The sequence below is a fragment of the Syzygium oleosum genome, unplaced genomic scaffold (assembly GCF_021117445.2).
Source record: "Syzygium oleosum isolate NSW1041296 unplaced genomic scaffold, Sole_v2.1 Sole_v2.29, whole genome shotgun sequence".
In the NCBI taxonomy this organism is placed as follows: Eukaryota; Viridiplantae; Streptophyta; class Magnoliopsida; order Myrtales; family Myrtaceae; genus Syzygium; species Syzygium oleosum.
The window spans coordinates 1,029,778-1,049,842 of record NW_026607513.1 but is presented as its reverse complement, the minus strand read 5'-3'; the positions used below and the strand labels follow the sequence as shown (position 1 = coordinate 1,049,842).

General features: G+C 43.5%; 3 protein-coding genes and 1 pseudogene across 12 annotated transcripts in view; 2 read left to right on the top strand and 2 right to left on the bottom strand.

Annotated features, from left to right (window-relative positions):
* Window positions 1-1,957: 1,957 nt before the first annotated feature.
* LOC115677837 (oxygen-evolving enhancer protein 3-2, chloroplastic-like) lies at window positions 1,958-3,544 on the top strand. Its single transcript, XM_030601059.2, has 3 exons — window positions 1,958-2,361; window positions 2,965-3,260; window positions 3,363-3,544. Exons 1-3 carry the CDS (start codon window positions 2,061-2,063, stop codon window positions 3,459-3,461), a joined length of 696 nt encoding a protein of 231 aa, XP_030456919.1. The 5' UTR covers window positions 1,958-2,060; the 3' UTR covers window positions 3,462-3,544.
* Window positions 3,545-6,309: 2,765 nt separating this feature from the next.
* LOC115677930 (GLABROUS1 enhancer-binding protein-like) lies at window positions 6,310-7,844 on the bottom strand. Its single transcript, XM_030601172.2, has one exon. The coding sequence runs from the start codon at window positions 7,791-7,793 to the stop codon at window positions 6,489-6,491; it is 1,305 nt and encodes a 434-aa protein (XP_030457032.2). The 5' UTR covers window positions 7,794-7,844; the 3' UTR covers window positions 6,310-6,488.
* A 1,461-nt stretch (window positions 7,845-9,305) lies between these two features.
* Window positions 9,306-20,065, top strand: part of LOC115677882 (protein HEAT-STRESS-ASSOCIATED 32) — a 31,417-nt gene continuing 20,657 nt past the window's right edge. Inside the window, exons 1-7 of one of the 10 annotated variants that reach the window (XR_008814705.1) lie at window positions 9,306-9,524; window positions 9,995-10,186; window positions 10,279-10,489; window positions 11,284-11,504; window positions 11,597-11,725; window positions 12,233-12,333; window positions 12,994-13,624. Coding sequence is in view for 1 of the 10 variants with exons in the window: in XM_030601125.2 (XP_030456985.1) it covers window positions 9,402-9,524; window positions 9,995-10,186; window positions 10,279-10,489; window positions 11,284-11,504; window positions 11,597-11,707 (858 nt within the window). In the remaining 9 variants the exon portion in view is untranslated. Of the gene's footprint in view, window positions 9,525-9,994; window positions 10,187-10,278; window positions 10,490-11,283; window positions 11,505-11,596; window positions 11,866-12,193; window positions 13,625-20,065 lie in introns of those variants that run through there. The other 9 variants (XR_008814704.1, XR_008814701.1, XR_008814703.1 and 6 more) reach the window with 9 other exon arrangements.
* Window positions 15,517-18,169, bottom strand: LOC115677792 (chorismate mutase 2-like; annotated as a pseudogene).

Genomic DNA, 20,065 nt, shown 5'->3' with positions numbered 1-20,065 from the left:
GTGTGTGAACTCTTTTTAGAGGTGATGACGGAATTTGATTAATGTGTGCTTTGAGCCTTGTTTTTGAGGTTCGAGATTAGTTTTCGTACCATAAGGTTGAGAAATGGATCGTGTGGACACAAATTATGTAGTAATCCTCATGTTAATCTATACATATATATATATATATATATATATATATGTGTGTGTGTGTGTGTGTGTGTGTGTGTGTGTGTGTGTGTGTGTGTGTGTATAATGTATGAAAAGAGAAAATGTTAAATTTAGTTCAGTGAAAAATCAAATTATCTGTTTATTATCTCAGCATATTTTCAGTTCTCTGTCGACAATTTAAGCAATTTTGCCCCAGTTTATGCAAGCAAAGAGTGTCAAAAAGTATTTATCATTTTTATTATTTTATGGATACGTGTAAGTATTAGCTACCATCAGCCATTTAAATACAATTAAGTTCATCCAATGAAGCCACAGCTGTTCTCCAGCGGCCATTTTCTGCAGCTGCTGTTATTGTCATGGCATTGGTCCATCTCCACTTTCCTAATTGAAAAATGCATCTTAGAAGGAGAAACATTCAACATTCTTATAAAAAATGATTGGAAATTAGTACCCCATTTCCCTCTTCCCAAGGCAATTTCCTTGTATGAGCTCACTGTGGATCCCACAAGTAAGGTTTACATCATCAATGATTGTGTCCAATTTGGTCAAGTAGACATGATTTTAGGTATAATTAAATAGATTCACAGAATTTTTGTATAAGTTTTGCGCTAGAATTTTTTTTAGGCGTTATGTCATTTACTTTTTTAAGGCCTACTGATAATCAGGTATATAATGTTGTGTGTCAATTTTGTAGAAAGATGGGTCTTAATATAGATGTCATTACAGACTGTTTTAATGCTTTGAGATCTTGTAAATCACTTGAAAGGAGCATCTTGATGAAGAGTTGAGGCTGGGCCAGACCATGATAGAGTACCCAGGAAATATAATTCACTCTGGATTGCAGCTATACAGTAATCTGGATTTCATATTTCTCATCTTACAAGATGATGGTGATGATGGCAAAAGGCATTGGGCAAAGACCCAAGTGTTTTGATTATAGACCATGGCTAGGCCCATCAGTTAAGTGGCCTGCTTCTGCATCGATCAGATAGCCCAATTCATTCTTTGTTGAAGCCGACCTAACCCAGCTCCAAGTTTGGATTCCTAAAGAGAAAGATGGAAAGAACAGAAAGATAGGTCTTGTTTCTTGTTTGTGATTGGCTCAGTCATTACTAGATATCTTCATCATCTCTTCAATCTTTGAGCTGCTGCTAATTGAGCATGATTAATCCCCTTGGTGATGCTTACTGTGGGTTTGCACACTGGCGTCTTCTTCAACAGTTTAAAAACTTGCGCCGGCATGTATGAAAGTTCTGCTAAACAGGATGCTTGTTTTTTTGGATGATAGTTTAAAGATTATAACATTAAACTTTTGTGGACCTACAGTTTCCCAAGTCATTTCTCTGCCTAACATGGATTTGTAGACATTCTTGGTTCCCTCTGCTTTTGATTTTGATCTTACAGGAACTTTGTACCCAAAACATTTTATGATTCAGACCCAGTTCCTCAATTTCATTTTTTGAGTAGATGTCTCCTGAAGAAAGAGTAATTCAAGAATTTCATATGGCAGGTGAGAGAACATGGAGAGAGACTATTGATAGTGACACAATCAGCATGAGAGCTCAGGAAAGCAAAATTCACAGTTGTGACTGTTTGATGTCCTGAACCAAAATCATTCCCAGTCCACGTGTCGAAATACAAGCAGCCCATTTCCCCAACCCAATCCCACCTGTCAAATTAAGATACCCTCATAATCCACGTGGCAGCGGGGGAGTGGCCAGGACCATATCCAAGTTATCCAAGCAGGAAAATGGCAGATAAGGTGGTGTCCCAGATCACTCCACACCACATAACCTCATGGCCTATTGAAGAAACTTCATCCGATTCACAGAAATATATTTCCTCATTTGACCCCCTTGAATCAAAACTTGCTTAGCAACAGCACTTGAGAATTGTTATTGAAGGCGAATATGGCCCAAGCTATCGCTTCAATGGCTGGCTTACGTGGCTCCTCTCAGGCGGTGCTGGAAGGCAGCCTCCAGCTTAGCAGCTCGACCCGCCTGAGCGTTGGCGGTGGAAACCGGGTTGGCTTGGCCAGGCCTGGCTTCAGCATTAGAGCTCAACAGGGCTCTGCCGAGGCCGAGACTAGCCGGAGGGCAGTTCTCAGTCTGGTCGCCACCGCTTTGGCTTCGGGCTCTTTTGTCCAAGCAGTGTTGGCCGAAGCCAAGTCAATCAAGGTAGGCGGGCCTCCCCCACCATCCGGTGGACTGCGTAAGTCTCCTGCCTTTTTCTCTTCTTCTCTCGGTCTTCATATGGGAGCATTGCTGATAAATCTTGTTCGAGAACTACACCAAAAATGTTGCATTGCACTAAAATTGTTCCCTTACAATTGCTTCTCTGGTGAAAAGGAATGTGACCAGTGTTGACAGACAGAATAACAGCTAGCAAGCTATGCAGTGTTCTTCACATACCCGGTTAATTTTGGAGACTAGAACCAACTTGTATGATTATGCTATGGTTGCGATTTAATGTGCGATTAGATGTAGAGATGTATCTGATATGCATATTTGGCATACTGCTTTGAAGCATTGAGTTCCTACTTGATGGAACTGTTGCTTTAGACAGGTCCCTAAGTTCAGGCCAAAATTCGAAAAAATTGAGATTCAACTCAGCTCTATTCACGTTCACTAATGGTCACATCAACCCGGTATTAGAATAGTGACTGAATTAGTGCTCGTGTTCTTGCATTGTTCAGCGAGATTGTGTTTTCTCTTTAACCTTGATGACTATAGACTGCAAATATAAGGAAGAACTGTAGAATTCAAAGTTGTGGCTTAACGAATAACGGCAGTGAAATTCCTTCTCTTTATGTAGCTGGAACCCTGAACTCTGATCAGCCAAGAGATCTCGACCTTCCATTGAAGGACAGATTCTTCATTCAGCCACTGTCCCCGACACAGGCAGCAGCCAGGGCAAAGGAGTCAGCCAAGGAAATTGTTAACGTGAAGTCGTTCATAGACAAGAAGGCGTGGCCGTACGTCCAGAACGATCTCCGCCTCAGGGCCGAGTACCTCCGCTTCGACCTCAATACTGTCATTGCCACGAAACCCAAGGAGGAGAAGAAGTCGCTCAAGGAACTCACTGGCAAGCTCTTCCAGACCATCAGCAATGTGAGTCGACAGAAAAATATCTCGAAACATGTCTTGCTCATTCAGTTCGCCTATGAAAATATCTGACTAATGCGATTTTAATTTCGTGTGCTTTTTGGGTAGTTGGACCATGCGGCGAAGATCAAGAGCACCCCAGAAGCAGAGAAATACTATGCTGAGACTGTATCTACCCTTAATGATGTTCTTGCCAAGCTTGGCTAAATCAAGTTTGTGTACTTGTCACCCTTTACTGGACACTTTGTTACCTAAGGCTATTTGAAGGATTTCTTTTACTATCTGGATAATACCCTGTTTTCTTCTTCTTCACTATTGCTACGATTTCGTTTTCTCGAAGATGAATTTGAGAACTCCTGTACTCCATGCTCAGAGAGAGAAAGAGAGAGAGTTGTACTAGAGAGACCAGCTTTTACTTGTGAAGCATTTCATACCAACATGGAGAACAAGCCCATTCATTCAAAATTAACACAAAAATCGGCATCATGCTGAAGCTTAAATCCTATCAACTCTTTTTGTGCAACAGATTCATAGACTATCGCAAGGCGCACGATTAGAAAGGATCCCGATGTGAGCCTTTTCAAGCTGTAGGGATTGTGGCGTCAACGTAGCTCACATGGTTGAACGTGAAGCAGCCGGAAACCCGCAATCTCATGAGCCAAATTTTTTACTATTTGCATTATCTCGTGCCTTCATTGCGTTAACTTAGGTGTAACTTCATATCCACCATCAAGATTTTGAGGCAGGGTTCAGCCAGGTTGGCTCTGTAGTCCTTCGCGACCTCCTGTCAACCGATGAAGTTGACAAGCTCGGCATGCTTGTCCATCAATCTTATTTTGCTGATTGCGGCCATGGAAAACATTGTAGTAAGTCGCATAAGCAAGAGGCATGCCATATAATCGGGCAAGTCTCGCTGAATGTCATTTCGTCGTCCTTGGTATGCGATCGTTTGTCCATGTTATAGCAGATCTCCATAGCAATGCGCCACAATAGCAGGCGCTGATCATACTCCACATACTCCACATCCTCGACGTATATCCGCTAGCAATGTGCCGCAGTACCGCTGTCTATACACTGATAACTTGAATGAACGAAAGACAGCGTCATCCAAAACGTTATGTTGCACCCCTCCAAATATCAGTCTAATGCAATTTCTCTATTTCTGTATTCTACTATTTTGCATGGATATATTTCGCTATGAAATTGGTAGAACTGGTCCGAATGATTGTGTCCTATCGCATTCTAAACTTTCTGAGGCATCTCTTCAAAGAACATGAGAAAAATGGAGGCAAAGATTACTTTTAACAAAGAAGTAATCTCGTTGGATACATTGCTTGATGCCCAAGAAGCTGGTTGAAGAAAGTGTGAGATGACTTCAGCATCGACCATTTTGATGGTACGGTGGATGCAATCACTGCTTATCCATGCAATCTTCAAAGAATTGAATTCAAAACTAAAGGGTCGAGGGTCACACTCGTTTTCGACGTCGATTCAATCAAACTCCGAGAGAATAGAGGAATGCTGAAAGACACTATTCTTTAGCGTACTCGAGGCGAGTGAAGAATACTAGTTGAGAAATAGCACCTGAATATTTCCTTTGTCTGGTTTGTTTTGTGATTGTGAATACCTCGTGTTTCTACTTTGCTGTAACATGTTCTACATTATGTAAGCAAGCATTATATTGTCAATATATAAATGGTTTAGCATGCTGCTCTATATTGGATGTGCTAAATTCAGTGGGATTTCCTCTGTGGAACTATGAATTATGCACAATGTTGTCAAGGATGATGACTAAACATAGTAACTCTGTAGAAAGTAAAGTATGTCGTGCTGATGATACTGTCCCGTAATATCTCTTTATTTGGTAACTAATCATAGCTCCAACAAAGAATGACATAACTGACTTGAACAAGAGTGAAAAACTGAATGGTGATAGCTTTGATTTCTGATACCAAAAAGTGCAATTTGTGCTGAAAGAACAAGCAGTGACAGAGATATGAACCAAATCATGGATGACCCTAACGAGGGAGCCGCTCAAGCTAGGAGAGATCAAAAGACATTTAGAGCCTGGAAGACAGAATATCGCAGCTCATGCTACACATTGGTTAGCTGTACGCAAGATGATATCATAAGAGAGTTGGAGCGTTTCTCTAACGATCGTGAGATGCGTGCGGCTTGCACTGAAAGAGAGGTAAATCTCTCCATAGACATTAGGCTACCACAGCCTCAATAGAGCAACCAGCATTTGTTTCAAATCCAGAGATAAAGAAATCTTCCAACTCACACCAACATATATTAGCAAGGATTTGTGTCCTGGTTGAACTATATGTCCATGGCTTTCCTCAAGCTAAACAACTACGAATCTAAGCAGTGGTCAAGCAACATCAACCTCAATACAGCAACCAGCATTTGTTTCAAATTCTGAGATTAAAGACATCTTCCAACTCATACTGACAGATATTAGCAAAGGTTTTTTGTCCTTGTTGCACTATATGTCCATGGCTTTTCTCAAGCTAATCGACTACAAATCTAGCACTGGTCAAATGCACTTACACCTTTGAACAACGAGCACAAAGTAACCTTCAGCCAACCTAGTATCCATTATCCACCAAAGGACCATTTGAAAACGATGCAAGACAAAACCAAAACCCAAGCTTTTGCATGATCTCACCTAATTCATGTCCTGTTCAATCTAATCTCATTTGTATAATCTGTTGTATACCCCTGATTCATACGCTTGCTTTAGACTATGGATGTTCAGCCCAACAAAATAGCAGGACTAGGATGTTAAGAAATCTCTATGCTTCTTACAAGCCCAATGAGTGATCCGATAGAACAATATGATAGAAATGTTTGCTAATCAAAATAATAAACGGACCAAACAATCCCGATTTACAGGAGACGAAGCAATGCATCAGCAACATAACTTGCCTCAGAAACCAACACAAGCGATCACGACATCAGTGTCGAGAGAAAGGATGACAACAAACCAGCTTGCTCGTGACCGAGAACCAGCAGATAGTAATAGCAGGGCACTAGCAACAGGCCAAAGCAATTGGAGAATATAATCAAACTTAAGAGGACATGCTAAAATCCAAAGTTTACATGCATTGAACTTACGAATCGATCGAAAAAGAGTACCTTGATGAACCCAAAACCAAAGTAAACAAAATATATCGCCTACACATATTTTGCACACTACTATCCATAAAAAAGAACCGCGGCAGTCCCATCCTACTTTCCAGCAGCCCGCTCATGAGCCTCTAAAACAAGATTGGTTTGATCTCTAATCAATGCGGCCCTCTCCGCCAACACTCGCATTTGAGCCAACTGTACTTTCCTCCATCTTTCCTTCAACTGCTCCTTCCTCGCCTCATCCACCATCTCCCACCCTTTCTTCAAAAAGTCCTGATCCAAGCCAATTTCAGACATTTGCAACAATTTATCACAGGACAGCATGCTTACTGTATCACTACGCCCGGATGGTATTCGTTCACCATTCTCCTTAGGCCTCTCCGGCGATGTCTCCAACTTCGACTTGGGCGCAGGGACGACCTTGCCAGCAGTCGAGGTCTTACTCTTCTTAGCGGTACCATTGGCCTTCGGCATAGGCGTCTGTTCGCCGCTTCCACCCGCAATGCCGTTCTTATTAGAACCCCAAATTTTCTTGGACAATTCGAAAACTTTCTGCTCATGGGGCTTCGAGAAAGCCCTATCCTCACCATCCTTCCCCTTCCCTTCATTGTTAGTGTACTTCTTCTTCAGAACCCGGATCTTGTTCGCCAACTGAGAATCCGTAAACTCTTGCCCGAGTGATTTCCTGACGTAATGATGAAACGCGTTACCGTTGGTCGTAGGGTCCATCCCTTTCTTCTCTCGGAAATCGATCATGCCCTGCAACAGCGCTAGCTCGTCACTGCCGCCCCATATTCTCTGGAACATCGGCTTCTTCGACTCCTCCCCAGATTTCAGCACGGACCCATTCTCGACAACCTCCTTCTTCCTCCCCTTCTTCGAGTCCTTCGGCGTCGGCTCGTCCGTCTCCACCTTCCGCCTCGCCAAGGGCTGCTGCTGCTTCAAGGAGGAGGGGGAAGGCTCCGGCCTCTGCTTCTTCGCTGGCGGCGGGGTCGGGGTCTCGTTCTTCTCCATGGGCTTCGAGGTTATGGGCTTCACGGTGTAGCGGCGCGACTGCGACCCGGAGTCCGACTCCTCCTCGGATTCCTCCTCCTCGGACCCGGACCCGGACCCGGACGACGAAGACCCTTCTCCAGATTTCTGCTGCTGCTGCGGCGGCGGCGGCGGAGAGGACGACTTGGGCGGCGGCGGCGGCGGCGGCTTTTTCTGCTCCTCGTCGTCGTCGTCGTCGTCCTCCTCGTCGTCGGTTGAGTCCTCGGAATCCGACGACTCTCCAGATTCCCGCCGCCCTCCTCCTTCTTCCTCCACCGCCGCTCCGGCGGCGGCGGGGACCTCGTCGTCGTCGTCGTCAGAGGAGGAATCAGGCGGCGGATCCGCCGACGGAAGAGGACGTTTCGGGGCCATGAGCGCCCGCGCGAGAAACAGACGGACTTTAGGGTTTAGCGTTTGGTCGAAGCTGGGCGAGGTATCGGAGAGGTCGGAGACGGTGCGCAAATATATATAGGGGCAGAAAGGGAAAATAAAAAAAAGGAAACAAAAATAGTTTTCTTTTCTCTCTTTTTCGTCAGCAAATTTATTTTTATTTATTTATTTCCTGATTTTATTAGTGACTTTCTAGTAACCCATCATTATTTTTTTAAGCTATAGTTCTGTCAAATTGGCTATTTAATTTGCGCTCCTATGAGAGCCAGCCAATGTGGCTTGTCCTTGTTCCTGTGGGGCGAGTTCTACGGATATATTCATTATTTTAATATGTCGGTACTCGCACGCCTCGCACCCCTAATTCATCTTGTTTCCATATTGTTTTCCCTAGAAAGAGGGAATACCCCCTGAAAACTTTACATCTCGAAAATCCCGAGATCCGAATGAGGCTCGAGATGAAGCCTTTTAAAGGTCTTGCTATGGATCCTATCAAGATGCCTATTGAAGGTCTTTTTTCATGGCAAATTGATGACCAACTATAATTTAACCCATTGATTCGTGAATTCATAATAATGTCATCTAGTTTTTATCTAATTAGAATGATCGGTAAACTGTAGTTAGAATGCTATGAAAATAGCGAAACTAGATGGCGATCTATCGGTTTGTTATTGTTAGTAAGACATGAATTTCGTTTGGATAATTAAATATCGTTTTTGTTAATTTCATACTAGAGTTGAACAAGCACTATGTCGTGTGCACAGAGCTGTCTAACATTCAAAACGAGAAACGTAATAAATTGAGAGTTGGCGGAGAAAAGTAGTTACTTTTTAATTGTTAATTTGTTTCACGAATGGAAAGACTAAAAGGTCGAGATAATAAGCGAGAACGGACTAGCTTTGGTGTCTTTTCGATTTGCCTTTGATAGAACCAACCGACGGACAAATTAGGATATCATTAGTGCAACTATGAATCTCACGGGGAGTCTTGATCCCGGCTCGTTACGAAACGTGGGCTGCATGGCATTTTTCAACGCCTGATAGGTGTGCCGGCTCTTGTCTTATAGACAAAGCAGCTAATTGTCGGGTAATAGCGCTGCCATGTTGGACTAAATCAATCAATTAATGCCACATAGCTAGCCTAACGAAATCGATCCATCAATTCACGTATTGAATTATACAAATCGAGAGAGAAATTGCAAACATCATATAAAAACGCAAAAAAAAAAGAAGAAGAAAAAAACCCCCGAGTTCACGGAGTGCCACGTGTAATGCGCTCGGGCCGCGATACGTAAAAAACCGAAACGACGCCGCACCGCACCGGGGGTCGCGTCGGTGGGGCCCGCTCCGAGCTGGACATGCACGGGATGGGCCCCGCGCGCGCCACGCGGCGGGCAAACCGCACTTACGAATTTTTTACGGACCGTTCGACGGACGGAAGGCGCGTTTTCTAGAATCGCCTCCCATCTTCTTCTTCTTCTTCTTCTTCTTCTTCCCCCTCCGATCGAAGGCCGCTGCAAGCTGCTGTCAACTGGAAGCTCGCCCGCGCGGGATCGTTCGCTCGCTCGCTCGCTCGCCGGAGGATCGGGGGAGGATGTCGGCCTACCGGTGGAAGAGCTTCGCGGAGGACGAGGACCGCCCCGAGAAGCCCCGGCGGCACGGCGTCACGGAGATCAGGGGCCCTCACTACTCCTTCCTCAACCAGAACCTCCTCCAGGTTCTTCCTCCCCCCCGCATCGCGGTTTCTCTTTGTCTTCCCTTCCCCTCCCTCGCTGCTTATCCGAGTCGAGTCGGTTCGGTCCGTGCGGCGCCGATCGAGCGCCGGCGGCGGCGGCTCCTCTGCCGGAACTTGTCCGATTCCGTCGCCGCGGATTCCGAGATGGTTCGGTCGAGGCAAGATCGGAGGTTGGTGCGTGCTGCGGCGGATTAGTTCTGGAAGCTGTTTCTTTAGTTGGATTCCTCCTTTTGTGGAGGTCGAAGGAGGAGAAAGCCTCTCGGCGGTTCAGCGAGGGAGGATTGTTGTCGGCAAAATAAGAAAGGAATTCGGCGATACTCTTAACTGCGTAGGGGAAGCTGCGGCACGTTAAGATATTCGATTGTATCGAAGAATGCTTGCTTTGGTTAAAGCTAATCTACGATCTCGAGGAGTTACTTTACTGTTAGTGAGTAATGCGTCGTGCAATGCAGGATATTTTCGAGTCGATGGGGCCATTTGTCGATGGGTTGAAGTTCTCCGGGGGCTCGCACAGTCTGATGCCCAAGTCTTTTGTCAAGGAGATTACCGATATAGCGCACGAGCATAACGTGTATGTAAGCACCGGGGATTGGGCCGAGCATTTGCTGCGCCAGGGTCCGTCGGCTTTCAAAGAATATGTTCAGGTGAGATGCACAGGAGAGGTTCTTTCCTTTTCCTTTTTCGAAGGTTTTGTGTGTGGTACTGATGCAGTAGGCTGCTCATGGATACTAATCAGGAGTGTAAGCAGTTGGGGTTCGACACGGTCGAGCTAAATGTCGGGACTCTGGAAATCCCAGAAGACACTCTGCTGAGATTCGTGCGAACTGTTAAGAGTGGTGGTCTTAGAGCCAAGCCACTGTTTGCAGTGAAGTTTAACAAATCTGACATCCCTAGAGCTGGTGATAGAGCCTTTGGGGCATATGTAGTTCCAGAGCCTCGAAGTTCCGGTAAGGAGCGACTTATTTATATTTGCATAGTTTACCCAGTGCAATATTGGTTATTTATGATGTGTGATGAGCAACTTTATACCAGTGATACATAGATGCACATTTTCTTACGTAGATGGTGAAGCACACTAACGATTATGGTTGTGAAATGAGCAACCGCTGTGATCACTGGAATGATTTGGAGAGGATGTGAAGTCCTGTCTTGGTATTCTTGCTAATGTCTCGATGAAATCAACATCTTAACTGGATGATCGTACTTGTGAAAAGTAGGTTTGAAAGCCATATGTCTCACATTTTTGGTGCCTAGCGGTTTTGTGTAATGAAAATCCTTTATGATGGTAAAGATGTACCTTTAATATTGTGGGAGAACTTCAGGTGAGTTTGCTTGTCTTTGCAAGTTGGTTGGTCAGTTGCTGCATCTTGCTTGATATGTATGATTGGGTTTCACGGGCTTAAACTCACTTATTGCCTAAACTTAGTATGTATGAATATGAGCTCTAGAACTTCAACATTACGTGTTACATATGTTGTTTTTTTTGGAAGATCCATGTGTCTGGTTATTCCCCACTTCTTTGCACCATAATAGATAGCAAGATTTTATTCTTCTAATGATGTAATTTGTATCCTTTAGACTATTGAGTTTTAAGGAAGGTTTAAATAGTATGCACACATCACGGGAATCATTGTTAAAGTACTTCTATAATCATGCTATCGTTTGTGAAGAAGTGACACTTTATTTGGATTTAAATAAGATATCTCACATCTGCTTGCTTTTGTGGGTTCTGCTTCTGTAGAATTCATCGAAGATGTTGATCTCTTGATCAGAAGGGCAGAGAGATGCTTGGAAGCTGGGGCAGACATGATAATGATAGATCCTGATGATGTCTGCGATGCTGATGCTGTCCGATCAGACATTATCGCGAAGATTGTAGGACGTCTAGGTCTTGAGAAAACCATGTTTGAAGCATCAAATGCTAGAACCTCGGAGTGGTTCATCCAACGCTATGGTCCCAGGGTATGTACATACTGGAATGCAGACTGTGCTTTTGGATCGCTTTCACATTTCTTCGATGATCACTGTCTGTTTTTCGCATGCAATATTTTCAGGTTAACCTTTTTGTCGATCACTCTCAAGTCATGGATTTGGAGTGTCTCAGAGGGCGCAAGCTGGGTAAAAACCATTCATCGGTTCTTGGATCCTCCTACTTTCTGTTCTGAATAGGAGATTGTAAAGATGTGTGTACCTTGTCGGAAACTTCCTTTGTTAGGGTATTCTGCTGTTCTGTGTGTTGTACCATTGGCTGTGACGCAACAAATATGATCAGAGTGTAACATTATCCTGTTTAATTAGTAATAGCTCTCTCTCTCTCTCTCTCTCTCTCTCTCTCTGGCGTTTCTTTTTAATCTCCTCGAGCATGTTGTGGTTATAGCAGGGTTCTTTCAATTGTCTTTATACAGTTGCCCGCAATTCACTCAGGTTGGTTATATAATGTGTGGTAATGTGTTGATTTGCGAAAGTTAAATTTTGTCCATCTTGAAATCTCTCGCCTAAAACATTGAAGTATTGCAAGTTGGTCCATCTGAAACCACATCTTTTGTAACGAGAAATCAGTTGTGCTTTTACTTGTCCATCCTACGGTCTGCGAACACGGTGCATCACTTCGTAATTTGTACTGAAAGTATCTAATTAACTGATGTTTACAGCTTAACCATGTTCTGCAATCGAAAGTGCAGAAGTAGTAGATAAGTTTGTCTATTGATATGGAAGAAGGAAAGCTTAATTTAAAAGACCACCCGGGGCCAACCAAGACGATGTCAGTCACCAAGTCTCTCTTCAGCTGTAAGTGTACCGGCCCTTTTCTCTCTTAATGGGTTTTTCCATTGTACGAAGGGCAGTCATTCCCAGAAGTCCGAAATCGATCCAAGGAGCTACTAGTCGTCCCTTTCATATATCATGGGGGCCATCCGCCAAGAAAGAATATAAGTTTAGAGGTAGTTCTCTATCGTAGTTTTAGCCCGCACTGGTTCGCGTTTCATGCGTTTTGTAATATTATAAGACGCGTTTGCATACTTTTGTCATTCGTTAACACATCTGTTCACAAACATCTGCATGTGCACTTCTAGGCATAGAATGATTGGTCAGATCGCTTTTGTTCTTGTGGTTGACCAGTATAGTTGTTCTGCTCGATAGCGTCTGTTCTCCTATAACATTAGTGTCATTAGTAAGGGGCTGCCGCCAGATATTTTGTTCCTTCTACCTTTCCTGCGCCTGCTTATGGTGTGCCGTTTTTGGTCTAACGGAGGTGGTACTTGTGCTTACCATTACTCAGATCAAGAATGATTACTGGCCGCCCTAGCACTAGAAGAACAATTGGGTTGGGACAAGTAGCAGTTTAGATTAATCCAGCAACCCTGATCATCGGAAACTATTTTCTCCGTTAACGAACGGCTGTTTTCTTGAGTACAATGACTAGGTGGACCGCACGACTGGGTCGTGCATGCAGGAATGTGTCGTCCTGATCAAATGAACAAAGAACATGACAATTCAACTCTCTCCCTACAAAGAAGAAGCGGAGGAATCTGAGCATGTGCTCCATCCATCTGTTCTTGATGGCGAGTAAAGGCATTACTGGTAAGGAATCTATTTCTCAGAAGTCTAGACCGATTACCCTCAACTTCTGATTGAGCAGAGGCTGGTTTCGTATACTCTACTTCTCTTGCTATTTGGATAATATCTCTGAATCACTATAGTCCTTAAGATTGGGTATAAACTAACAAGGCAGGCCCTAGTCTGCTCCTGATCAGTGCCGTTCGACGCGCAGAGACGAGTCATCCGAGCTTCCGTCTCATGCGTGAAAGAGTCGCATTTCAAATTCGACCGAGTAGATGGGACTGAGTCTAAGGGCGTTGAAACGTCGAGCGAGCCGACACAAGTTTTCCAATGAATGGATGACTACGTCAATCAATCCGAAAGATGCAAACAAAAACGTTAGGAAGCTCGAGTGGGACTTCAACGATTAAGTAACGCAAGAAAACAAACTTAGTTGCGATGTGGTTATGGCGTAACCAGGTGACAACTAGAGACTGTTTTGGCTTTTGTAAGGGGGGGCCTGTCCGTGAGATGCTGACCAGCAGGTTGTTGGCGATACCTTGGGTCTACGCTAAGCTGCTACCCCCTTTGTCTTTTGATTTAGAATGTCACCTCGTCACATGTTAAGGAATACTCCCTCTTGACGATGTATATGCACGTTCTACAATCAACTAGGTGAAAACATATTAGCCGTGATTGAGTTTATAGCTTCTATGTTAGTGCGAAAAACGAGCCACTGAACGCAATAATGCATGGCATGGAATAAGGAAATTAATTGGTTTGTTCAGGTTCATCTATCCAAGGACGGAGGCCGCTCCCAAGCTTCATGCCTCTCGCGACATTGGTTTTTCTAATCCATGTATTCACTAGGAGTCACCACTAGCCGTTGTTAAGGGTCGGCTAAGAACCCTAATCGAGACGCGGGAGCGTCGCCTATGCGCAACCAGAGATTCTTAGGACGGGTTAGGTCTGAAATTCGGACCGGCTTCTAGGACCCGGTCCAAATAGGGTCCTAGTCTGACGGACTTGGGCTATTACACCAATTCAGGCCCAAGTTGCTAATTTCCCTTCTTCTTCTTCTAATCACTCTAAACCCGATCGTTACTCAGCCCACACGCTCAGCCCATGCTTCACAATACCTCCAGCCCACAACCCATCATTATTATACCTCATTTTTATACTTTATGTTTTTCCTTTTTCTTTCATTTTCTTTTCTATTTCTTTTATTCTTTTCCGGTCTTCTTCCTCACACTCATTGCCTTCATGGTTTTCTCACCACCAGGATTCCAACTTCGAGCTTCACCGGAGCAGACCTTCTCCGACCATCGGCCACCACTTCCAGTCAACTCGCTATTCTGACCGACGCCAAATCACCGCCGGTCACTAACTGGCCGACGGTTTCTATGCTGCCGGGCTAACTCCGGCGAGGGATTTCCGAACTCCGAAATCATATGTCCTGACATTCTATCAAATTCTAACACGTAGAACACGCATATACACTTCAAAGAGCGAGAAATGGACTTTACTGGAGCGGCGTCTAACCGCCGGTAAGGGGGATTGATTGTCCGGCGAGGGAACGTTCGTCCATGGCCGACTCGGAAAAATGATGTGCCACAAAATCGCAGGAAAAACACAGATGAAACGCGAGGATCAGACGCAGTTCAGCAATGTCAAAACAATCAATCGTTAAACAAAACTCTGAACATCGATTTCCTAAAAAAAGGATTCCGGTGCTTCATTCAGACATTTTGTCGAGCAGTTAATATGCAACTCAAAATATTAGCTTCAGATTCAGATTCAATGTCATTCATATCCTAGAATCAACAGTATTTGACATCTCATTTTCACAAGTTTGGTCTAAGATTTCCATCGATCTAGTCCGATGGTCTCTGGCTCAGTAAATCGGGACAAAACAGAGCCTAGGATAGAGATTTACCTGACCAGAAATGGAACTTCAATCAACGACGGCAAGGGGAGTCTGGCTAAGCTTTTGTTTTTTTGGGCAAAAGGAAAAGAGAAGAGAGGAAGAGGGGCCTGGTTCGGCCGGCCCCGGCCCGGTTCTTTTTTTTTTGGGCAAAACCGAGGTGTCAACAACCGTGTCATCTACGGTGTTAAGCTTGGCAATTGTTGGTGTTTTCTTTTTGCCTAGCAGAGCTTCTCCAATTTAGATTTCTCTACTTCTTGTTGTGTTTTTGTTTGGAAAGAGAACATTATAGTTACCAATTCTGTTGGATCCGACCAGTCGGGTCTGGTCCCCGGTTCCTAGAAATTGGGAACCCGTCCTCCCGGTCAGGTTCCCTTTTCCTAGGTAGGACCAGACTGGATCGGGAACCGATCATCCCTAATTTCGATTGTATATATGCATGATAAAAAAGATCCCGATTTTTATTCATTAACAGATGCTGAAACGTAAACCCTGCCTTAACAAACATGATCTCTAATCATGATCCGAATAAATGCCTTCTTCGTAATTGCCATCGAGGCTCACCTCCTGCCCAAACAACATTGTCTTCTTGCCGACCCTCTTCTTCACCTTCTCCCTACGCCCTCAAAGGTCAGCAACTTCATCAGAGCATCTCTATCGTGGAATGAGCAAGACCACATCCATTGAGTCGTTGGCTTAGAGAATGTAAGTTCAGGAGGGGACGAGGAGTTTAGAGTAAATCCAAAAGCTGTTGACTCTGTAATTCCATGGCTATTCACTGCTTGTTTAAAGCTGAAAATCACACTATGCCAAAGTTGGCCAATTGCGTATTGTTTGGTTCCCTTCAAACATTACCGAACTTGGCAAAAACTAGGTATTCGGTCACAGTATTGGCACCCAGTAGTTTTCTTTCTTTGCGACGTATTTCGTCCCAGAAAAGACAGTAGAATTTTACTCAACGACTAAACATAAAAGATCGACATACCTGGGAACGAATTGCAGACTCATACTCTTGAGGAGCATGCTTAAATTTAACCTCAGCCACGAATTTTCCATAATCGATCCTTCTAGAGAGGGCCTGCAAGGCAGTAGTCAACATCAGTCCACATAATCCCAGCAGTACTGAAGTCCAAATATCATTAGGGTGGATCAACTTCGTCTGTGATCATGTTCTTTGGCACGAGCAGTAGCATCTTGTTTTCGCGTAGTTGGATCAATCAAAGATCGACCTTTTCACATTCCAGTCATTTAGTCACTATCTACAAACTACAAAGTAAGTGCACATAAGATGATTACGCCTTTCAAGATATTGCATTGTTACTTCACCAATTAATTGAAACACCTTGCCTTACGAAAAATAGTTTAATCAACATCATGTAATTTAGTATCGTGTTGGTCAATACTTTTAACCACTTCCAATTGGGTATATTAAAATGTTGTATATTGAAATACTTATGGAGGGATGGAGACCGTAAATGCCCCGCTGAATCCTTTTCATTACTCTAACAAGAACCCTGGACACTCCTAAAGAGAGCTTAAAATCTCCAGCCTTTCAAGAACTTATGTTTCTCGTCAAAAACAGAAAAAGGTCTCCTTTATTAAGACTACATACAATATGTTCAGTACTTTAATCACTAGTGATAATTTCATCGGCACTCTTACCAGCAATAATGCAAGATCACTGCCAGCCCTAGAGGCATAGTTGCCATCATCACTAGGGACATTAATCAGTGGAAGCAGTTGATCAAAACACACTTGCCATATAGTACTGTTTACATTAATCGAAGCAGCTGCAGGATGCCAACTCTGTAATTGGGATCAGTCCAACAAATCTAAAGACAGTAGGGATGCAATGCATTCATCCTGAGCTGTCTGATGGAGAGGGCAAACCAAAGAGCTGGAAAAGAGAATTGCCTTTGGATAGTTGAAAGCCGGCACAAGTGAGGTTGGTAAGCCATCAGGGAAGATAGGATGTTCTTCTGGGTTTTCACTGTTTCATACCGGGTCATGTTCAGTAAAACAAGCATCTGGATTCTAGACGAGGATATACAAAACTAGCTAGTCAAGCAATTTTACGTTCAGAAAACTGGAAAGGAGACACCATTGTGGACATTTCATTTGCAATCATAAAATCATTTCCCATGTTTGGTGCAATCCAAGATAGGATTCAAATTTTTTGACAATCTCAATTGCTCAAAGAGGTGATACTTTCCAAATCTAGGGCAACATCCTCTTGACGTAATCTCGCACGGCCGAGACTAGCACCATTTTGAGCGATCACCATTTTCGCCGGAGCTCCTCCTCCTCCTCCTTTGAAATCTTGCGATTGTTAGCACTGAGATTCAGATCTGAGTAGAGGATGGGATCGGATGTCGAAGCATCACGGCAAAATCAAGTGACCACCGTTTAGGAACAACGTACAAATGCCCAAAATTTCGTGCCTTTTGGTTTTTTTCTTCTTCTTTTTCAAAGACAACTTTTCGGATCGATCCATCGATTTCGAGTTATTCATCAACGACAACCAATTCAGTTCGACAGTCATTGGAGGACAATCGGCTGGACGGCAATGACGATCAGCGTTGGTCAGAAACGACGATGATTGCGCACGGTGGTTAGGAGTGATAGGCTGTTGTGGCGGCGGTCCTTGCGTGATGGCTGGCGAAGATGAACTCCATCACTCCATCACTCCATCATTGGAATTTGCAAGACTTGAGTTATATAGCTTGAGTTGGTAAAGGTTCTTATCTAATTTGGAGTGGAATTCTCGTTTCATTGGGTGGTATTCAGAAGTATCTATGTGGATAAACTGTGGTCTGGTACGGTTAATGATGTAGCTAGAGAATAATGAGGAATTTGGCTCTTTTATAACTTTTTTTTGGCCAAAACAAACTTCACAGAGGTTTGACAATAATGATGAGGTGGACGTGTTGTTCTATGGCAGGTACGGTTAATGACGTAGCTAGAGAATAATGACGAATTTGGTTCTTTTATAACTGTTTTTTGGCCAAAACAAACTTCACAGAGGTTTCTCTTTACAATCAGCATCAAGTGAAATCTGTAAAGCAGAAGGAATATTAGTCATCAAATCTTCCGTAAGAGTTCTGTCTCTTGCATGAGTTGCCATCCAATTGGCGGGCTGATTAGCCGATCTCCGAACACCATTCATTGAACGTTTTCAAAGCTTCTTGTCCGTGATGTCCTGGACTATCAATTCGATTTTCGAGTTGCATGGAATATTTTGAACTACAAACTTCTAAAACTTTGCTCGACGTCTGTTTCAATATTGAGCTTACTACTACCTTCTTTAGCAGCTTTTGAAGACCATTTTGAATTGCAAGAGATTTAACGACTTCCACATCATTTTCCTGAACCGCAACCGCATGCCACCTAGCAAAACTTCCGTTTCATCACAAGCGGCTACTTATATCCTCCCTTTACCAGATTCCACGATTAAACCACCATCACAATTCATTTCACCACACTGCTCCATAATCAGACTTCCTCCAAACCTGCAGCTCCCCTTCTTTCTTCTGAAGTTCTCTAGTTTGCTTGGTCTTTGTCTAGGCTTTGATCTGGAAGAACTCCTCCATTGTAGAGCTCACTGAAGCAAAGTCTTCAAATGTTTAGGAATCCTTCCTTGAGAGGTTGCCTCGCATCTATTTTTCCATATATACCAACAAACAAACCCTCCTTTAGAAAAGGAACGCATCTTTGCTTCCCTTTTTTGTCCATGTTCATTGAGCAACTTTAACAACCATCTGTCAAGGGTTTGCATACCCGATCCTGAGTTTTGAGTTATGAGACCCAACCTAACACACATAACCAAACACGTTGACTCCATGGTCAAAGCAATAACATGTGCTCCACAATTTCCTCCTCCCTACAAATGAGCATGCTGCACTCTCCTTAATTCTCCTGATAACTAAGTTTTTTCCAACGGCAAAAACATTTGGCACAATCTCCATATTAAGGGCATTACTCTTTTGGTGGGCATTGATGGTCCAAATCATTTTCCATACTGTATTGTCTATTAAATGATGAAAAAGATGGGATTCTGTTTAGCTCTTATCATCCTTCCCATTGTAAAATCATGTACTTCTTTTGCTGTTTGTTCTCCTTGTTTCTCTAGTGACAATTGAGTCGATCTTCAGACATTCTAGCACATAGAGAGATTGCCGATATGGAGGTTAAGCTCGTGGCTGCTTTATTAATGGCACAATGCCGTTCACTCTAGCTGCTATCTGAATAGAGGTTGCCTGTTGAAATGTAATATTCTATTTACTTGTCCATCATGGACAGGAATTTGATGTCATATAATGTGAAATCGTTCTTCCTTTCCCCATGGGACTAGACTCTCAAACTCGATATCTGCCATTGATTGTGGAGAGGCAACAAGCAACAGCAATCTGACGGTACTTGTTTTACTAAAAAAAAAACGCAAGTATCGTCAGCAATCTGACGGTACTTGTTTTGCTAAAGAAAAAACACGAAAGCATCGTCAGCAATCTGACGGTACTTGTCAACGGCTTGGGTATTGACTCGGACCTTTCTGAGTTCCAGAGGACAAGATACTGGAGCTCCGCACCAGTCAGAATGGGTTTCTGCACGACAACCTTCTCAAGAGCATTAATTACACGTTGGCTTCTGAGATGTTTTCTGAGACGGTCAGTATTGCGTATTGGCAATGGCATCCGCAAGGAGGAGATGAGGAGCGTTCAAGTGAGGCTATCGAAGTTGAAGAAAAGACTCGATGCTGATATAGAATCTCTGAAGGCGAATGCGGAGGGGCATGAACTTGTGTTCCAAGAGGAGGCTAGTGCTCCATGGTGACAATGAATCTGTAAGAATGTACTTCTGTGAAATGTCCTTTTCATTAGTGGACGCGGTTGCAAGATCACATTATTGGGGCCATTGTAATTTAGTGTAATATCGCCGATGGTTACAACTGCATTCATAATGGCAAGAGAGTTTAAAAAAGATCGATGCTCCATGTTTGTTTTTTTGTTTTTTTTTTTGGTGAAGACACCATTCTCATCTCTATGTTTTGAAAGTTGAATAATCA

Bases quoted from the DNA above. Each gene is read 5' to 3' on its own strand.
- LOC115677837 (XM_030601059.2), top strand. From the start codon at position 2,061: ATGGCCCAAGCTATCGCTTCAATGGCTGGCTTACGTGGCTCCTCTCAG. The intron at 2,362-2,964 runs GTAAGTCTCCTG...CTCTTTATGTAG, and splicing joins CCCACCATCCGGTGGACTGC to CTGGAACCCTGAACTCTGAT. The intron at 3,261-3,362 runs GTGAGTCGACAG...CTTTTTGGGTAG, and splicing joins TCTTCCAGACCATCAGCAAT to TTGGACCATGCGGCGAAGAT.
- LOC115677930 (XM_030601172.2), bottom strand. From the start codon at position 7,793: ATGGCCCCGAAACGTCCTCTTCCGTCGGCGGATCCGCCGCCTGATTCC.